At 40.1% G+C, this 19,556-nt stretch overlaps 2 protein-coding genes across 21 annotated transcripts in view; one reads left to right on the forward strand and one right to left on the reverse strand.

Moving 5' to 3' along the window:
- The window catches only part of LOC112495359, a 16,486-nt gene extending 1,677 nt beyond the window's left edge, over nucleotides 1-14,809 (forward strand). The window contains exons 1-2 of one of the 2 annotated variants that reach the window (XR_003061788.1): nucleotides 13,385-14,506; nucleotides 14,590-14,809. Coding sequence is in view for 1 of the 2 variants with exons in the window: in XM_025091632.1 (XP_024947400.1) it covers nucleotides 14,590-14,677 (88 nt within the window). In the remaining variant the exon portion in view is untranslated. Of the gene's footprint in view, nucleotides 1-13,384; nucleotides 14,507-14,589 lie in introns of those variants that run through there. The other variant, XM_025091632.1, reaches the window with a different exon arrangement.
- Nucleotides 1-19,556, reverse strand: part of LOC107274371 (TLD domain-containing protein 2) — a 76,279-nt gene that overhangs the window by 8,025 nt on the left and 48,698 nt on the right. For 9 of the 19 annotated variants that reach the window (XM_025091610.1, XM_025091620.1, XM_025091618.1 and 6 more), the window contains 9 exons: nucleotides 19,314-19,517; nucleotides 18,876-19,235; nucleotides 18,646-18,797; nucleotides 17,902-18,072; nucleotides 16,424-16,590; nucleotides 14,817-14,852; nucleotides 13,216-13,378; nucleotides 11,526-11,751; nucleotides 10,489-10,575 (listed from right to left, as the gene is read on the reverse strand). In XM_025091610.1, the coding sequence (XP_024947378.1) occupies nucleotides 10,489-10,575; nucleotides 11,526-11,751; nucleotides 13,216-13,378; nucleotides 14,817-14,852; nucleotides 16,424-16,590; nucleotides 17,902-18,072; nucleotides 18,646-18,797; nucleotides 18,876-19,235; nucleotides 19,314-19,517 (1,566 nt within the window). Of the gene's footprint in view, nucleotides 1-2,940; nucleotides 3,143-6,187; nucleotides 6,934-10,488; nucleotides 10,576-11,525; nucleotides 11,752-11,872; nucleotides 12,135-12,314; nucleotides 12,553-13,215; nucleotides 13,379-14,816; nucleotides 14,853-16,423; nucleotides 16,591-17,901; nucleotides 18,073-18,645; nucleotides 18,798-18,875; nucleotides 19,236-19,313; nucleotides 19,518-19,556 lie in introns of those variants that run through there. The other 10 variants (XM_015753432.2, XM_025091612.1, XM_025091614.1 and 7 more) reach the window with 10 other exon arrangements.

Consider the following 19,556-nt stretch of genomic DNA (forward strand, 5'->3'; position numbering starts at 1 on the left):
CCCAGATCCACCTTTCACCTCTCATATCTTGGATTACGTCACGATCTACCTACGCATCTGCATAATACCGGCTCGCGCACCTGCGTGAGATAAGTTTCGGGCCAGGGATCTTCTTTGTTCCTGTTGTTGTTACGCTACAGGCGTGTTTACGTCTCGTGTCGCTGAAAGATTAAATCGCCACGATCCTCACGTGATCCACTTGCAGCCTTTTCGATATTCAAATCCGTCCAGTGATTCAAAGAAGCAAGCAGACGTGTCACGCGTCAAGTATGATTCAGACGTGTATCCCGTATTAACGGGCGATTTAAGACGATTTACGCCGATAATCAATACCGAGAGGCAGTATTGGTGTACAGGAACAATTAGTTATTCAATTATCTCTCTCCTTGCGTACCGAGAGCTGATGTTTTCCAAAAAGTCTCTATTAGCAGAATTAGCATCCCACGAGCAATCGACGCTTCCCTACGATTAAAAAACAGGACAGGTGTCTAACCTCTCACAGCTATGTATATATCTAATCATCGGGCGATCGTTCGATTATTGAATTACTGGATAATTAATTTCTCGTCGAAGGACGATAAACTACTTCTTAGATAACTTGGCTATCCGTTCGATCGACCTTCTTCGATCGCCTCGATTATCGTGTATTTTTCACTCATTTTTCTGCCTACCGGTGTTAGCTCGAACGGGGTATATACATGTATATCGAGGGGGGCGACTGATTTTGCTGGCGATACCAGAAACCTGAAATCTATCCAATGGACATTTTTCATTAGTAAATTTTGATCTTGAGATGTATGTGCAAGTGCGTTTAATAAATTGCGCAATTAATTGTGCGCGAACGATCGTGTTTTTAAGGTCAGACTTGGGCGGCTGGTTTATTCTCATGAGGAACGAAAACAAGACTCGTCTTTTGCATAGGATATCATGGCCAATGGCGCTACGTCCATAATAATGAAGATTGTTATTGTCGTTGCCAATGTATTCGGAGATAAGACCAATTACGGCGATACCGTTACACTGAGCGTGTACGTTTCCACTTAATTCCACGTTTACGTATTCCAATTCGCATTGGCTTGAATTCACTGGACGAGGGGCGGCCGGAGGTCGAGAGGTCAAATGTTCCCACAAGCGCTTCCCTGGATAGATAAGACTAAATTGATTAGAGTTATTTTTCGCGAGATTATGTAATACTTTTAAGATCGTTATAAAAAAAAAAAAAAACAAAAAAAAAAAAAAAAAAAAAAAAAAACGAGAGGTCAAATGTTCCCACAAGCGCTTCCCTGGATAGATAAGACTAAATTGATTAGAGTTATTTTTCGCGAGATTATGTAATACTTTTAAGATCGTTAAAAAAAAAAAAAAAAAAAAAAAAAAAAAAAAAACAAAAAAAAAATTATTTTACAAGTTCTCGTCTATCATTGCGATAACCTACACCGGGTAGGAATCTGCCTTTATTTTTTGCTACGTTTATCATCCGCATCACTTGACAGTTACGCCTTCGAGTAAATAGCTCTTAAATAGAAGAGATTGATACAAGTTTTATCGATTCTGGTATTTTTTGGTTCAGCCGTCAAGACGCGTGACGCAAATTTTGTCCAATATTTGCACGAACGACAAGATTCAAATTAAAGGATACAAGGAGCGAATTTCGTGTAAAAAAAAAATTTTTTGAATCATTAACAACGACCGATGTGATTTCGAGATTCCGAGTTCTCGATGGGAGGCAAAATTTTAATAAAAAAATTTTCGAGATCCGCGATTATTTTCGTCCACGTTGTACTGGGGTATCGTAAATCGGCTGATGATTCCAATAAAAGTGAGATAAAAAGCGTAAGGACGAGCTGGCGTTTCAAAAGTGACGTCTGTTGACCGTTCTGGCCGAGCATCGGCGTCTGCAAAATTTTAACGCAGAGCAGAGCGAAACGACGTCGAAAAATAAAAGCGAGGAATCTTCAAGAAAGCCGACGAACGAATTGCGCTGCTGCGTCGCGTCGCGTAAAGTTCAAGGAGGAAGACGGGGGTCGTCGGCGCGACGTTAAATTCTGCTAAATGCAAATGCACGGGCGATACAGCCAACGTGCTTTATTGGACGCGTCAGGAGTCATCTTAATTAAAAGCATTCCCGTGCTAAGATCCTCGTGAGAATAAGCCTTAATTGTGCCACCCGCAATTTCAATAAGGCTCCACTGGGTATAACTTGACTGCAGCAATTGCACGACCATACGAAACTATACTCTGTGCGTCGTAACATTCTCTATAAAAAAAAAAAATAAAAAAAAATAAAAAAAAGCCGATCGGCAAAGATGGCGACGAGTATAGGAAAAAAAAAATTAATTATGCATTTCTAACGAACAGTTGTTAAAGTAGTCCAACAAGTTTATCGAGGGTAGCAGCATAGGCGTAGTCTGTTTCCTGCAAAATATTCGAGGCTATCGATGTTTATGATAAAAAATAAGAAAGAAAAAAAAAGGTCAATGTAAAAAAATGATGACTAATTCTAAACGCTAATACGGGTGTAACCAGTCAGCACGTAGAAGTATTCGGTAATCGGTTTAGCCAAGGTCGCATCGGTGCCACATATTCCTACCAATGCATATAGGTATATTAGCTAATGTAATTACAATATATATATATATATATATATATATATATATATATATATATATATATTCTATCCCACTTTTTGTCCTACTGCCTCGATCGCCTTTTCCCTCGCGTGGATCGCGCATTCATACGGGAGGGTCAATCGGAACCGGAAGTCCGTCATTGATCACTGTTATTATTCTGCCGACCGGATCTTCTCATAAGTTCGGATTTCGGTTCGGCCGTTACACATATATAGATATACCGAGCTCTTTATAACCGGCAGGTAGCATATGGGCGAAATTTTTTAAAATCAATATTACACATTAATTTTCGAAAAAAAAAATCTCTTACCGAAAGCATCCTGGAGGAATGTTGAAAAACGTAGTTGAGAGTCGCGCACGTACCGGCCGTCATATTTCTCAAGAAACGAATGATCGAATTTGAATAAATTAATCGGAACAATATTCTATCACGGTTACGCTCTCCTTATTAGCAATCTACAGAATCGATCCGTTTCTTGACCGTCTTGCAGGAGCACCGACTCAATACTGACAGGTTTCCGCTGATCCGTGTCCAAGCTCACTGGTTTCCGAACGTTCTAACGAGTTCCGCAAAGGTGCGTTGAACGGGCCACTGGTAGGAAATTATTGCGACAGCGGGTTTCACCGGTAAAGTTGTTTTCCGAGATAATAAACAGAAGTGAGGTTTCGAATTAAAAAGAAAAATACCACTAATGACTTCCCTGAAATCTACATACACGAGATACGAATAATTCGAAAAGAGCAATTTCGAAAATTCGTTATCCCCAATACCCTCGAGAAATCTATAGGAAGATTCAACGAGGATCAACCGACGTCTATAATTTATCTATTACCAAGTAATTCGGTAGGTAATCCTGACGATTAAAGACAATGATTGCGAATGGATTTGTATTATCGGTTTCGTTCTAATCGGCGACCTGCGATAGAAAAAAAAAAAAAAAAAAAGTTTGATGAATCATCGAACTACCGGCGGTCGTTCACCGTTCACCAAAAACTTCTTCGCGACACCTCGGGTACATCGCGCTCTTCTTGTTACTATTGCGAAACTCCTTCCAGCTGCCGGCTCAATAAATTAATCGCGAGTCTTCGTTTATTCGTATTCTCCTTTTGTCCGTAACGATAGAAAGATTAATGTTATTCTCTGCACGGGATATGACGTCATCATTCATTCTCGCCGATAAGAGCGCATCAAACGCAACGAATGTCCAACAATAAACTAGACCTTGTTTGAGACAATAAATCCCGACAATGAACTCCAGTCGAGCGTGGAGACTGTCAACATGACTTTCCTTCGAATGACAGTATCCCCGATACCTTGAAAAGGAAAGATCATTCGACGATCCCATAGGACGTAAGCCGAGAACAGATCTCGAATGACAACAACAACATTCTAGATTGCGTCATCGGGCGAAAGAGAAATTGATCGAAGTATATATTATTCCGGTTATGAATTAAAAAAAAAAAAAAAAGAAAAAAAAAAAGATTTAAAAAATCATACAACGTACCGGGTGAATGATTTAGAGGATTGCCACTCGAGAAAAATTACGAAAACAAGGTACATTACGGGTTATGAGAAAAATATAAATATCCAGGCTCTCGCGTTAAGAAAACTATTTTTAAATACTCATTAGCCTATGCGCGTATGATTCTCTTGCGTAAGAAAACTGGAGTCCGTTAAACATAGGGTAAAAATGTATTAGGCGCCATCGAACCTCGGCTTTCCTTTATACGTGTTAGCGCAACATTCTACAGTCTCGGGTCGGGCTAGTGTAAACAGGATTATGGGTACACTGTGATACACGCCCGTGGGATATATGTGTATATCGATAGCTAACTTTCAAGTTTCAGTAGGCTTATAGATTACGGGACGTATCGGTAAATATAGATTGGTGAACGGTGCTCGGCTATCCGGAGACGCACAATTAAATCTCGAAGCCAGCTACGCAGCCATGGCGAGTATGAGGCTGCGTGGATACTCGGCGCGGTACTTGGATATGCGCCTTATCCGTATCGAGTAATCAGGAAAACAATTTGTACAAAAATCTATATATATGGAAGAAAAAAGATTACGTACTACCAAGTTGTGGCGATAACTTATCAGCGCTCAGATACTACCGATTAGTCAGGGAAAGGAATGGTGGATTAGACGGGAAAACTGTTTTTCGTCAATAACAAAAATCACGACTTCCTAGGGTAAGGTTAGATTTTTTTAAAAACACGTTTGATTACGTTACCGAAACTTTGGCATTGCGTCTATGGTACGAAATGTTTTTAAAAAAAAGTGCCATATACGATTTCAGGCATTTGTAAAAATTTATATTTCTTTTTCGGGGTTACAAAAAATCGTTTCACCCGTGCGCGGTGCCCAAGAGGTGGAAATTGTATCCGAATTTCGTGGAGGCCGAAATAATCTCATTAGATGAAAATTCAAATCTGGGTATGTTGCGCCTTGACTTGCAATAAAAATTGCGTCACAAAATTGATTTTTATCGCAGTGTCAAGTTAGTCCTGATAAGCAATCGGCGATGATCCGATCCATGGACTACTTCGATGTTATGGTACAATTTGAGATTATTGGCCGAGTTCGATAAGAGATATAATAGCGATGATTCTTCTAGCATATTGATTTCTCCTTTTTTTTATGCTACACGTGTCTTTCTTGATTTCTACACTCGATACAAAATTTGAATCGTGCTTCAACGAAACTGGGACTGCTTTTCCCGTTTCAAGGCCTAGAGTATCAGTATTGATAATTACGGACCTATAAACTAGCTGGCTTCTACATGCCGCCGCATGCTGCCAATTGCACGTATGCACGTACGCTACATGAATTCCTCCGCGAGAAGGTCGGTATGATGGAGTACCAACAGCTGGAGTGCGTTCGAAGAAAGCTGTAATTCAATAGACCTTTGAAAAAGTAGTTAAGCTCCTTATTAACTTCAAAATCTGATCGGCTGATTCAACCTGAGCTCCTATATGTATACGACTTGTTTACGTAGCTTTATCATTATTCCGATAGCTTTTAAAATTTCTGACATTCACACTGCTATCTTCTCTTGCTTGCCGATGATGGTGGTCTGCTGGTTGCGAATAACACGTGGTGGATCGATCAATGATATATTACATACGCGTATAAGAGAATCGGTGTACTCTAAAAAGGGGAATAGATGGAATAGGAAAGAATTGAAAAATTACTTAATAAAAGTCACACTCCCCTCTTGGCTCGGCCTTGCGAATGTTTTCGTTTATTCGAAACTTGACGACACGTCAAACCTGTTTCTCCGGGCTACAGGGAAGCATCGGGCACTTCGCTTCACTCAAGAGGCCAAGACGCAGCACGTGAGAGTCGCGAACGAATGAAGCCGCACGTCGTATACACATTTCCAGCGTCCGTTTTCATTGTTTTCATCCGCCGAAAGCGTTAAAAATGGAAATCGGAATCTTAAATATCGATATCGTAATGGGCTCTCGTAAAGGCGCGTACCGATTACATGAAATATGATTGACAAAGGATTCGATAAGTAAATTAAAACATGACAGCTTTAAAGTGCGTTTACCTTGGTCCTCATCTTTAAGAATTTAGCGACCTTCACGAACGAATTGAGCATCTTGGGCTTCGGCATTTTTCTCAATTTCAGGAACACCGTTAAACGAATAATGTCCGATTCTGATTCCTCCTGCTGTTCTCCTCCGTGTAGAGAGTCTCAGATTAAAGTTGCTGTCGCTCCTTTGCAAGTGAGACTGAATATTCACATGACGACAGGATGCACCCAGCTCTTTCCTTGGATTCTTCTAGAAGCTGGGCAGCCAGCCAAAACACACGGCTGTCACTCGACCGCACGAACACAGTCTTCTATTGCTTTTGTCAAATTGGCCGACGTTCAGGCTTTACTATTAGATTCCCCGCGAGCACGGTATTTCGGAATAAATGAATATTTCGAATATAAGGATATCACTCGTTGTGTAACGTACAGCGACAAGGAAAACGAACAAAATTCACGTTCTACCAAATTGTATTATTCGTTGTTTCACAGCGGTAAGTGTCTTTGGTGCAATCGAGCATCCGCCGACAGACAAAACAAAGCGTCGTCCAAAATCAATAGGAAACCGAGTCAAAGTCGAGCAACTTAAAAAATTCTTTGTCCGCTCCCCGTTCGCCGATGCATATACTTGTTAGTCGGACTGTTGAGAATAATCAAATCCAAACCTCGCAACTTAAGCAAAGTCTCAACTAAATACGTATACAGAAGCTCTGACAGCGTGCTTTACTTCCAGAAGACTAAAGCCGTACTGAACTTCAAGCCCTGAGCGTCCCGGTACATGTAGTCTCTGCATAAACCACTGCGCACGTTCGTTGCGCAGCACGTGCTACCCGTTTGTTGTATTTACGGATTGCGCAGCCGAGGGTGGACGGACTCTGCCGCTCGAACAATCCTACCTAGGCAGCCGGAAAATAATCTAGAATTCTTTGTTCGCGTCACGGCAGTCTAAAAAAGAATTATAAACCTGCCGAAAAACAGATACGACAGTGTTTATAAACGTCGCAGTCGATCGTATTTAAAGTCAATGAACGATTTCAGCAACCTACCACATATCCTGCAATGTAAACTAACCTCACATTTTTAGCCGTTACCGAATACGAAAACAGTCTATCGATTGCTTAACGATATTTCGTGACTCTTTTGGCTTTATGTATTTAGAAGAACGACTTCGCTGATAACCAAAGAATTATTCATCGAGACTGCTGTTCATCTGTATCAATATTTTCGACCAGATATACCGATATATATAAAGTGTCTGTCACGTCGAAAATCGAGGATTTAGATTAGGTTAAAATGTAAACATTTCCTACTTCGTATATATCGATCGATCGTGACGAATACCGGCCCCGGGCGAATCGTACATGTAGACACGAGACGCGCATATTGGCATTTAATAAAAATCAAAGAAATCGACATCTAACACAGAGACCTTCCACACTCGAAAGATTTAATAATTATTATTGCCTTTCTCGTTCATCGACACCCGACGACCACCACGCAGACGCCCATTGGCATCCGACGCCGAGCGACTCCCGAGAGACACGAACGTCCTTTCGCTACGTGGCTAATTTCGTCGGAGCCGTTTATCTCATCGGCCAGAACCTGGAGATTTCGAAGCACAAACGACATTGGACAAGTGAGAGAAAAAAATTGAAAGACAAAAACGAGCGCAGGGTAGAAAAAAAAGATTTGCGATCACACAACTGAAATTTAAGTCTTCGCGTGCGGGTTCGTACGTCCCTCCATGTTTCTTTCTTACTTTTTTTTTTACTATCACCGTATTTTTATACGATAACCATACAAATTGAGAACTACTGCCGCAACACGCTTGTAATTGCCGAGGCGTATACGGAAATGACATAATTCGCTGAGCCAATGACGAGGATGATCGTTTCTATCGTGAAAACGACAAAACTCTCAAGAATCTCACTTTTCGCTGCTGTTTGTAATAATACGCGATATTTCGATTACGGGTGCAGTCGGTTATTTTGCGGGTGTCGCCAATAGACTCAGCGAAGACCCGACGAGTCCGGGCTGTGAGAATACTGGGAATGACGGGTGAACGAGGAAGGCGAAGGAGGGGGTAGGGGGGATAGGGGTCAGTGGTCAGGAGCGACAGGAAGGAGTCCCATCGGTATGTTTAACAGAGTTTCAGGTTAGTACTCGTCGTGGAAAACTCGGAAAACTTTCCACTGGAAAAATTCGTCCGGCACGGAGAAGTCAAGCCCCGAGATTGAATTCGTAGCTGGATACGTAACTTTACATGTACGTTTTGCGTAGCTTCGGACAGCGGGGGTCCAGCTATTTGCATTGGCATTGGGTTCCTTTTATTGGACGATGTCCTCACTCATTTTACTGACTTTACGCATCGCTTCAAGACGTCCGATGCGAATCGTGAAGATGTTGCGACGCGACCAACATTTTCAATTTGTCGAACCTCCCTCACGGTTCGACAGCTGACTAAGGACTAAGGCACTTTTGCGAACGGACTTCGGAGCTATCGAGTCGAGATACGAATGTTTCCCTTAAAGCGCCCTACCACGTTTCGCAAACTCGAAGTACCCTTATAGTTTTCCAATAATAAAATCGTCGTTCGATACCTTCGAAGGTTCCAAAAATAAAATTATAATCGCAAAAAAAATTACGGGACAATCCGGTTTATTACTTAAAACTTAAGGCTGCCCCCCTTTGTCACGGATGTCTGCCGTTATGAATTCCCTAGGAAATACGAATAATTGTTTATTACTCGAGAGCCATAAACATCAATAGACTCCTTGATCAGCTGATATGCTAACTTCTCTCTGACCATACCGTAAACGCCAACAGGTCGTTTCTCCAAAGTTCCACTGGATAGTCATTAATGGCCCAAGTCACGTAGTGCTCGGGATCCGATTGGCTAATCTTCGACTGAGCTACACAAATTTCTCGCGTGATACGGAGTCGTGCAGAAGAGCACGTTCCACATGCGAAAATGCAATTTGAATGATATTATATATTAAAAAAAAAAAAAAAAAAAAAAAAAAAAAAAAAAAAAAAAAAAAAAAAAAAAAAAAAAAAAAAAAAAAAAAAAAAAAAAAAAAAAAAAAAAAAAAAAAAAAAAAAAAAAAAAAAAAAAAAAAAAAAAAAAAAAAAAAAAAAAAAAAAAAAAAGTTCGTCGTCATTAAAGATTATTCTGGTAGTCTCATAAAAAAATCCATATAAAGCATCCATATAAGAGCAAGAGAATAAACGTCAAAAATAATGATGACGACATTAACGGTGCAAATGCCTCGAGATGCGTTAAAAGTAAAACGGGGGTCCAAGAGACAAAGAGGTTAGCAGGTATTTATGAACCTTAGAAGGTCGTCCTCTTTGAACGACCTCTGGCGTAAGAAGTGCGCAGCTTATGGATTTTTGCAAAATTTTCGCTCAACGGACATAAATCGAATGGGTAAGACACTGACGAGAAACCTAACCTCCATTGAAAAAGATGGCGCCACAGAAATAAAGGACGATCACATTATTTGCGCGTGCAAGATCATGCGGCGATATCTATAAAGTCAAGTTCCTATGAAACGACCAGCTATAATTAGACATTGCGAGTAAAGCCAATGTAAAGAGCTTCGGTTGGCCGTGGGCCAAAGAGGTTGGGAAGCTAAAAGTTTCATCGGCCCCCTTTCACCACCCCGGCAACGTACGGCGTGTCGAAGCGTAGGAAAAAGAATAATGTAGCGCAAAGCTTCCTTTCTCGAAATAATACACGACGATGAAGAACTTCATTCCGCAATACGAAAACACAGCTGAGCAATCCGCTTGACGATGTTCGCACGTATCGATGGAATCGGGGGACTCTTTTTTTACGCGTAACCTATGCCACTGCTGATAATCGCGAAGCGCAATGATCAAGGTGACGTAGAACGTTCGCTTTAGCCTCGTGTATCGGAATTTCGTAAATTAATGCACGTTCTCATAGCAGGCTTTTGGTGCGATACAGATAAATATCTCTCGTGGCACTACGTGGAGGCACTTTGAGCTTTTGGCATACATCGTCATAACAATAATTACACGCACAAACATTGACTGCTCGGTGTAGCTGGTACAACAGTATGGTCTTTCCACAAGGAATCGGTGTTAACGCAGAAAGCGTGATTCGATGGCGAATTAGCTGATAATGATATTCGGAAATCGTGACAGTGATTTTTGATTGATTGTTTCACGGGTATACATATAGTGTGTGTAATATATACATATGTATATATATATATATATATATATATATATATGCATAACAGTGTGAAATGTGGAGCATGGACCGGATTCTAGGTCTTGAGGAGTACCTCGGGATCCTGGGCCTGTTCAGAGTCTGCAGATGCGCTCGAGGTCTTCAAGATGCTGTAGAGCTTTACGTAGGGTGCCTTTATCAGCTGTTCGTCCGCAATGTCAACAATTCAGACAAAGAGACACATTCGCCTCGTGAACAACGTTGGCATGGTCGTGGAGCCAGTAATAATTTTAAAATTATGATCGGGCTCCATTTTTTCTTCCACTTCCCTTAATCATTTTCGTCCCGCCTCGTCCCGTTAATTTGGCCAATTTCGTGCGTCTAAACGACACCGAGATTCGTCGAGAGCGTTGGAATTTCGTGACAATGGACAAATTACGATCACGTAGGCGAAATCAGATAGAAATTCGTTTCGGGATCCGTGAATGGAGATTCGAACAAATCAGGAAGTCGAGGTCGACGCGACGAGGCGAGAATTCTTCCTTTCGACTTTTATCTTTCGACTGTCATCGTATTTTCCTGCCGATCGAGGTTCCCTGCAAGGTCAACGCTCATTCCCGGTATACTTGAAATCACGTGAAATCTCGACAAAGAAATCATAGATTTTTAAGTGTGGCCAATCGATGACGTGGCTCGATCGGACGAGGGGTACCAAGAAATCTTTCAAATTTTCGATCGAACAATTTTTCGTGACCTTGCCGGGATCTCGTATGGCAATCATATGAAAACTAGTTAAGAGCGACGGAGCGACGAAAGTGATAAGGAAGAATTTATTGAATTACTTGATCTCGGGCGAAATCGGTTTGATCGCGAGAAATATAAGACAGTTCTCGGTCCGGCTTATCCAAGATTCAAATAGACGCATCAAGATGAGATTCCGATAGAGTTACTAAACGAAAGGAGCAGGGAGCAATTACAACGACAGAGACAACAGTCGAATTCTTTAGTTGATCTGCTAATCATCTGTCGAGGTAGCCAATCATTAAAAATGATCCGGGAAATCGATCGATCGTCATCGTTATACGAGTCGTGGAATTAAATATTCAACGAACCAATAAAATATATACGAATATAGATATCTCTAGTACTGACCTCCCATGATTCCCGAGTGAGCTCAGAGATGTCGTCGGTGTCGCGCGGACCAGTTTTCCCTTCCTCGGCAAGTTCACTCGGGTCCCCGTCGTGAGGTGACAGTTCGGGCGAAAGGTCCGTCTCCGTATCGGAGAGAATGTAGCCACGTTCACGCCATAGATTCTCGTCGAGTTCTCCATAAAGAGCAGGAACCCATGCATGGATGAACCTGTACAGGTCATCGACCCTGCGAACGAAAATTCATCGGGATGCATTAAATTCTGTATAAAAAGTTAACCTGAAAATCTAAATGCGACAAATATTTAATAATCGCGTGGCTACGTGCTGTCGCGCGCATCGACTTTTACCTTCGATTCAAAATTGGCGCGATTCTTCGTACGAGCATTCTCAGCGACGGGACATAGAGAAAGCCGAAAATTCGACTAACCGCGTAATTCATGTTTATCGCGTGTTCGTGGAAAACGTTTGTCTTCGAATCCCTTGACTTTTATTCGATATTTGAAACAAGGTTCAAAGTGGGCGGTAACGTTAACAAAATATTCAACAATCTACTCCGATCAATGACTTCGGACGACGAGGCTTATATAGGTAGATTAAGTAAATCTTTCTGGAAAAAAAAAAAATAAATAAATAAATCCTTATCAAATTCTCAGTAACGAAATTCTTTATCGAACCTGTTCGAAATTATTATCGCACGTAAAAGCGGCACGTGTTACATTGAAATACGTAATAGTTTTGCTTGCGAGCTAATGAAAATTATTGCTCTGTATATATCGCTGATGTATTCACATAAATGTCGAAGAACGCCAGACGCTGCTGTGCCGAGTGTGCTGCTCGTTCAATTCGTGCCAACCTAACCTATCTAACCGACTACAGTCACGCTCTCTTTCACCAACTTAAAAATATCTTATACTTCAAGATCGCCAAGACATAACAATTATGATTGATTATTCGATTAATTAGAACATTGCGCAACAACACAGACGATCGGATCTTCGAGATGAATCGCGATTCGGGAGAATTAAGGATGATGAAAGTTCAACGCGACGCGTTTACAGGTGTTACGAAGAGACTGTGGCACTGTGGGCGTGACCTGGATACCAGCCATATGACTGATATGGAATTACGTACGTGCTGTTGCCGAGACGCACGTGCTCTAGAAATTCGCGGGAAATTTCAAAATGATTTAAATCAATCTATAATCTTATCAACCTGTATTTTTAAATCGATCCTGGTAATTGACAAGTAAATCAGTCAATCGAAAAATTAAAAGACGATATAAAGTAATCTCCAAATGGATAATAAACATGTTTTCTAATGTACAGACATACGCAGGCGATCACTGATATAACCTCGTAAGTAAACAGCTACCGATCGGAATTCAAGATTAATTGTATTGGATGACAGTCAATCAGCAGTATAAAATTATTTTATCTTATATCTAAAACTTTGTAAGATTTTCAAAAAAAATCACCGATTACGTAATCTCGAATCTCCTACGACGTTAGAACGGACTGTCCTACTTTACCGACCGATTGTAAGTAAATCGGCAAGATTATCGATAAGTCGTCGAAACTTGCCATGGTTACGTGATATTATCCAAGGGCACAATTTTCGTAAATTTACAAAAACAAAAAAAAAAGTAAAAAAAATTTTTTTCAAACAATCCAATCAAGACACAGGGACTCACCTATTGCGCGGAACGCTGAACCAATATTCCGGTCGTAGCTTTTTCTTTCCATAGCTCATTATCGGCGTCGATCTTGGTATCTTCTTACCCTTGGGTCTTCCTGTGCGCAGCCTCAGGTAAAGGGGTGGGTCCTCGCAGGATCTCGCGGGTCGTGGTATCAGTTCTGCCATTGTAAAAAAAGCCCACCGCAATGCCATAAAACGTCACACTTTTTCACTAACAAAATTAGCCCTTCCACCCGCGCCCCCGAGATACTACTAGCTCAATCGACGTATTCACTTTCCTCAAACCCATTCGGTCCCCAAATACTTTCCGAGTACGAACGAAGCTTTCGAAACGGAAAACAGCCCAAAAAGAATTATCCTATATAGCACTATTGGATCCCACTGATATTACGAGTGTACAGTGCTTGAGAGTATTATTATTAAATGCAACGGAAAAATTCGATTTTCTGGACCACCGAGTACTTTGACGCTGGGTACTTCTAAAGTCAAAGTATCGTTAATAATGCTACGGCCAGAAAACATTGTACGGCGCCAATAGACAATGAGGCGTATGAGAATTCGGTTTTGTGTATAAAAACGAGGTTCGTTCGATTTCAGAAATTTTTCAAAAATCTATGAAAAATAAGCGGGCACTCAATAAGTCTATATAATTTTTTTTTTTTTTTCGCTTTTATCATAAAACCTATTCTCGTATCCTCTGACTCCCATTAATCTTTCTATGATTTTACGAGAGTATATGCAAGCACACGATTGTCACACTGATTGATAATTTAAAATATCAGATACACATCATGGTCAAAGTACAGTCAAGACAATGTTATTATAATCATTATTACCACACACACAAAAAAACAAAGATGGCGTCGATCGGGCGAAACCATTATATAAAATGTTATAATCGAATGTATTTTTTTTGCGAGTGCATGTGTTTGTGTTTTTTTTTTTCATATACATATATATGAAATACTTTTTGACAATAATTGGCAATCGAGATAAATAAATGTTCTGGACCCTTTCTTCCGGCATGCTGTCAACCGGAACTGATAATTCAAGGCAATGCAAAAAGGTGAAAGTAAAAAGAAAGTACGATTGAACGTAATATAAAAGAAGAGTACAGAACAAGTAGAAAATCGAATGTATAGACATTTACAGGCTGTACAAGTACGACAGGAGTAGCGTTATATTGGAATAATAATAATAGTAGGTGGTATAGAGTACACAGTGTATGAAACCGGAATTGAAAGTGGTAGTATATGTGCTTGTGCATGGAGACAGCCAAAATCAAAGTAAATAATTAGAAATAATGAAATATATACGTTCGAAATTAGTTTGAAATCGAATTCCGAAAGATTAATTTTTTTTTTCACAGAGCAAAGCAACGAAGCAAATCAACAAGACAGCAAAAATGGATCGACGAAAATATTTGTTCAGACAATTTGGAGTTTGGTGAAAGATGATAGAGCAATACTGAGATAGGATGTGAGGGAATGGCTTAAAAGATAAAGAGAGAGGAGAGAGAGAGAGAGAGAGAGAAGCGTGAAGAGACGAAGTGAACGAGTAAAAAGTAGAGAGCAAGCAAATACAGTATGAACCTACCGAGGCCTTCGAGTTCGGGGAAATTAGGTGCTTGGACTAGAGGGACAACAGAAACAGATGAGAATTACTGGATTAGTATGATTTCTCTTAACGAACGTGAATTTTGTTCAAATTTATGCCATAACGAAGATCCCCATTTATTTGTTCATTTATTTTGAGAATAAATTCTCTTTTAATGACAACTGAAAAAATAATCAGACATATCTTTCATCCACAAAATGAATTACTGTTTCGAGGAATTTACGTAAAGTCTAATCGAACTTTTCTGTCAGCTGTGTCAATAATTAAATTTTATCATTAATTATATATTTTTCTCTAAATTTATCTATACCGTCAGAGCATTTAACTGATAACAGACAAAAAAAACGTATCAAGTAACGAATTGCTAAAGAGCTGCATGAATGGATCAGAGATAAGTTTTATGAAAGTGCCAACCGGGTAAGATTTCTTGTTGGCTTTTTAAGATCTGTCGTTTTGGCGCCAATCGTTTGCCAAGGTTGTAGATTTTCGAAATTTGGATTCCGCTTCGCGTGATTCGCTGAATTGCAATCAAGGACGGAATCCGGTCCGACAATCTATAACGGATGATAACTATAGTGAGATTCTTCCTCGAACCAAAGTATTACCTTCAGTGAGTCAGATCTGTGTAATTTGGCAAATTATCAAAATTTCACTTGAATTCGAAGAAGAATGCGGTGCGAGCGACGATGTTAGTAGGAAGTGATAGTATAATCTGAATTACGATTAAACAAAGACTCGAAGATAGACATCCTTGAGAAGGAATAGTCGGGGAAAGAATTTTCCTTTAAAGCTAAGAGATAAAATCTAAAGAGATCGATCGTTAAGCCGAAACCATTCGAAGGTGGATATACAAAAGTGTGAAAAAAAAAAAAAAAAAAAAAAAAAAAAAAAAAAATTAAAAAAAAAAAAAAAAAAAAAAAAAAATTAGCATATAAAACGAACTACCTGATGTATTCGTATTTTATTGATTTCACTAAATAAAACAAATAAATTTCACTCTTCGTTCATGTCTATATGTACAGTTTCGTGATAACGTCCGGTAAAATAATATTCAAAAAAAAAAGATGAAATCTTACGACAAATCACATGCTTAATCCTTTGCATTGATTTTCTAGTCGACACCACAATATTTATCTCCAAGTATCAATTGTCAAAAAAAAAAAAAATTAATTAATCGATCAGTCAGTCAATCGATTTCCACGATTTATCGCGTTCTCCGTCAATTTAATTCCCGGCAGGACGTGACGCGAGACAACTTCCCCATGGAAAAAAAATATATATATACATACATACATATACGCATATGCATACTGTATACGATGATCATCTTAGATAGAAAAAAGAAAATGTAAAAAAAATCTCGCACAGTAAGAAGCATTGCTACGTAGCGTGTGCGAGTGTCCTGATATGTAATATCATAATTCTGTTGTTTATGATTTTTGTAAAACGTGTTAGTCCAATACCGGCCTCGTTCCCAGGATAGTGTATGTATATAATATTTGTACAGAAACTAATAAAACCAATTTACTAATAAAACTAAAGTATGTATACCCTTGTAAGAATCCCAGGTGGCAGATGATACTCACTGTCAAAGCTAACGAAAAGTTCGGGCATGTCGTCCACAGACACCATGCTGCGATAATCGAGACGCGGCGGTGCGGTTGACGTTTTACTTCCACGACTGCTGTCGACGCTGCTGCTGCCGGATGACGTCAGTGGTTGCTGCCGTATGAAGGTACCCACGGAGGAACGCCTGCGAAATTTATATTTATTCATTATGTTTTTTCTTCGATCGCTCCTTAGGATATTTCCAAGCTGCTGACGGATCTGACTTACGTGTTTAAATGAGAATTATCATAAATTTAGATAATCAATGCGATCGTACGTAAATTTATATTACAAAAGGAAAATCCGTACAGCTTGGAATACACTTTTTTCTTTTTTTTTTTTTACGAGCTACGATATTCTTATTCTGAACAACATTTACAGGATAACATTTAGTGACTAGAATGTGGCAGAGTAATGCAATAAATAAGCAAACGAGTAAAGCGTTCTGCGAGTATTTTCATGATTTCGTGTGTCGCGTTGTCTTCTTTGTTCTGCAGGGCGTAAGCGATTAAGTAAGAGAGAGAGAGAGAGAGAATCAGAGTTCAGATGCTAGAAAGAGTTTTTTGTGGTTTACCTGGAGACGGAAAACGGATATCCTGTTTTTTACTGTTAGACTGAGTTGTACAGTTGACACGCGGTGCTGTTCGTGTGTATAGTAAGATTTATCTAGGAGAGAATTCCTCTTTTACAAATAAAATTATTAATGAAATCTGTCCGGAAATTCAGTTCGTTGTGTTTCTCGAAAGTTTCGAGTGGACATGGACATCCGACAAACAACAGTGGGACCAAGACAGTGTACAAAGATTCTAGTAGGACAGCAGGAAGTTGTAAAAAAAGATAAAGGAAGAAGAAAATATAAGATAACATTAAAAAGTATGCTAATTCGAATAAACATAACAGAAACATTTGTCAAATCTACTGCAAATGTTTACAGCGATAAAGATTCGAGATAAATGAAAAATTATTTGACATTGTTTACTTGATGTCATTATTTCTACAAAGATTGGCAAACTGAGAAACGATAGTCAACGTAATAGGAACAATGCTTAAAGGATAACAAGAGACAATCTAAGCAACAATATTGACTACGGATTTTAAATAATTCCTACAGCAAGACTTAGGATGTTTGTAGAGATAACGTGAAACATCGATCATGGCAACGAAGGGACGATTACAAAAGTAAAGAGAAAAGTTGAAGGAAGAGAGAAAGAAGACGGGCATTGAAAGAACTGAAATTCCAATGGATCAAAGAGAACCGGCAGCCAAAGGAGGAATGACATTTGAATGATAAAAATATCGAGACACCGAGAGACATTCAGGCACAATTTAAGAAAATAGAAATAGTATAGTGAAAGAATACTTGAGGAATTCCTAAGGTAATACCAGGGGAGGCGGACGACATTAGGAAGTAGGATAACGAAGTGCAGACGAGATCATCCTGGTCCGCTGGACTCACCCGATGAGGCCTATGGGACCTGGTGAGAATTGAGGATTGGCAGAGTCCTGAGAGAGCGAGGCGGCACCTAACGGCGGAGGTGTTCCTCCCGCCCGGCCGCCTCCACTCTCCTCGCTGGGCGTTTTAGCGAACAGGCCCTGGCTAAAGTCACTCACCAGGTTGATGGGCGAGCTTCGTCCGACACCATTACACATTGCTGGTTAGTTACGGTGCAAAATATCAGATAACGCAAAGCGAGACTAACCCGATAATCGATCAGGGACCGATTATACCTTTCTACCGTGATACACATCACCCATTGTATTATTGTGATATTGATTAGTAATTTCTAGTGCGATAAAGAAGCGTTAATTATTCTGAGCCATTCCACAGGCACGTGGCTACTATGTTACACGTTGTCCCTAATAGATCATTTTAAATGCAAACGGTCGTCTCGTTCCTCTCTTCGTACGTACGCTGATCCGTGGTTCCCTGTCGGAGACTAACGTGAAAATTTTAGAGTTAGCCTAGAACTAATATTCAGCTTGGCTTTTGGGAATCTCCTACCGAACGAGACGACCTTTTCGGAATTCGCCATTGGCACTTCAAATAGGCGTATCGTGAATATATTTTATCTAGGACGTTAATGCTAGGAGAAGTAAAAGAGGCTTTTTATTTGGATTGCCATTAAACCACGGTATGAAAATATTCTATGTAAAAATGTAAGAGTAATGTAAAATTTAAATGAGGCGTGAAAATAATTACCTGGAGAATACTTTGCTGAATACAGAGGAATGATGTGCATCCGCACTGTTCGGTAAGCTAGATCCCTTTTCAGGTACTGGTTTCGATTCATCCTCTTTCTCGGCGGTCAGTCCTTCCATCCAGGACAAGGGGTATGATAGTCGTTTTAGCATCTGGAAAAAAGTATTTATCGTAACGCGACATTCTGTGATTGCGAATCGTACAGAAGATTAATATGTAAAGTGAAAAACCTTATTCTTGCGAGTCTCCTGCCTATCGTCGTCCTTGTGCTCGTCGTCCTTTTCGATTTCCTCAGTGTTGCTGTCGAGACTAAAGGACACTGAACTGGCTTTCTTGCGACCGTTGGTACTTGCGTGTCCACTGTCGGAACTAGTGTTGGTGACGTTAGTGGGAGCGATCGTAATTGGAGGTACCCAATCAGAGGAGAGGACAATATCGGCATCCGAATAAACCTTCTTCGATGGGATTGGTTGAACAATCGGAAGAGGAGGATTAGGATCACGAATGTCAATACCCGAGTCGTGGCATGACAACTTGACTAGAGATCCCTCCTCGTCTTCAGGAATTGTATTGGCTTTTACGGGTTCCGCCTAAGAGATAGATATACGAAAATTTGTAAGGATTCGTCATTCATCTTACAGAATAAGGAAGAAACTTGTTAAAAGTACCTTTTCAGAGCTCAGAGAATCCTGCTGCTCGTCATCGACGGAAAATGACAGTCGATCTTTGCTAGGAACCGCCCAATGATGATCGAGCATCGATCGCCTGCGCTCCTCCAGGGTTCGACTAGCCTGCCCGCTTGGCTCTTTTTCTTTATCTTTTAACTTCTCTTGATCCTTCTCCTTATCTTTGGTCGTAGCTGATCCTTCTTCCTGCATCAAAATAAACAATGCATATCAAAGAAAGTGAGA

This window comes from Cephus cinctus, unplaced genomic scaffold (assembly GCF_000341935.2).
Source record: "Cephus cinctus unplaced genomic scaffold, Ccin1 Ccin1_scaffold3007, whole genome shotgun sequence".
In the NCBI taxonomy this organism is placed as follows: Eukaryota; Metazoa; Arthropoda; class Insecta; order Hymenoptera; family Cephidae; genus Cephus; species Cephus cinctus.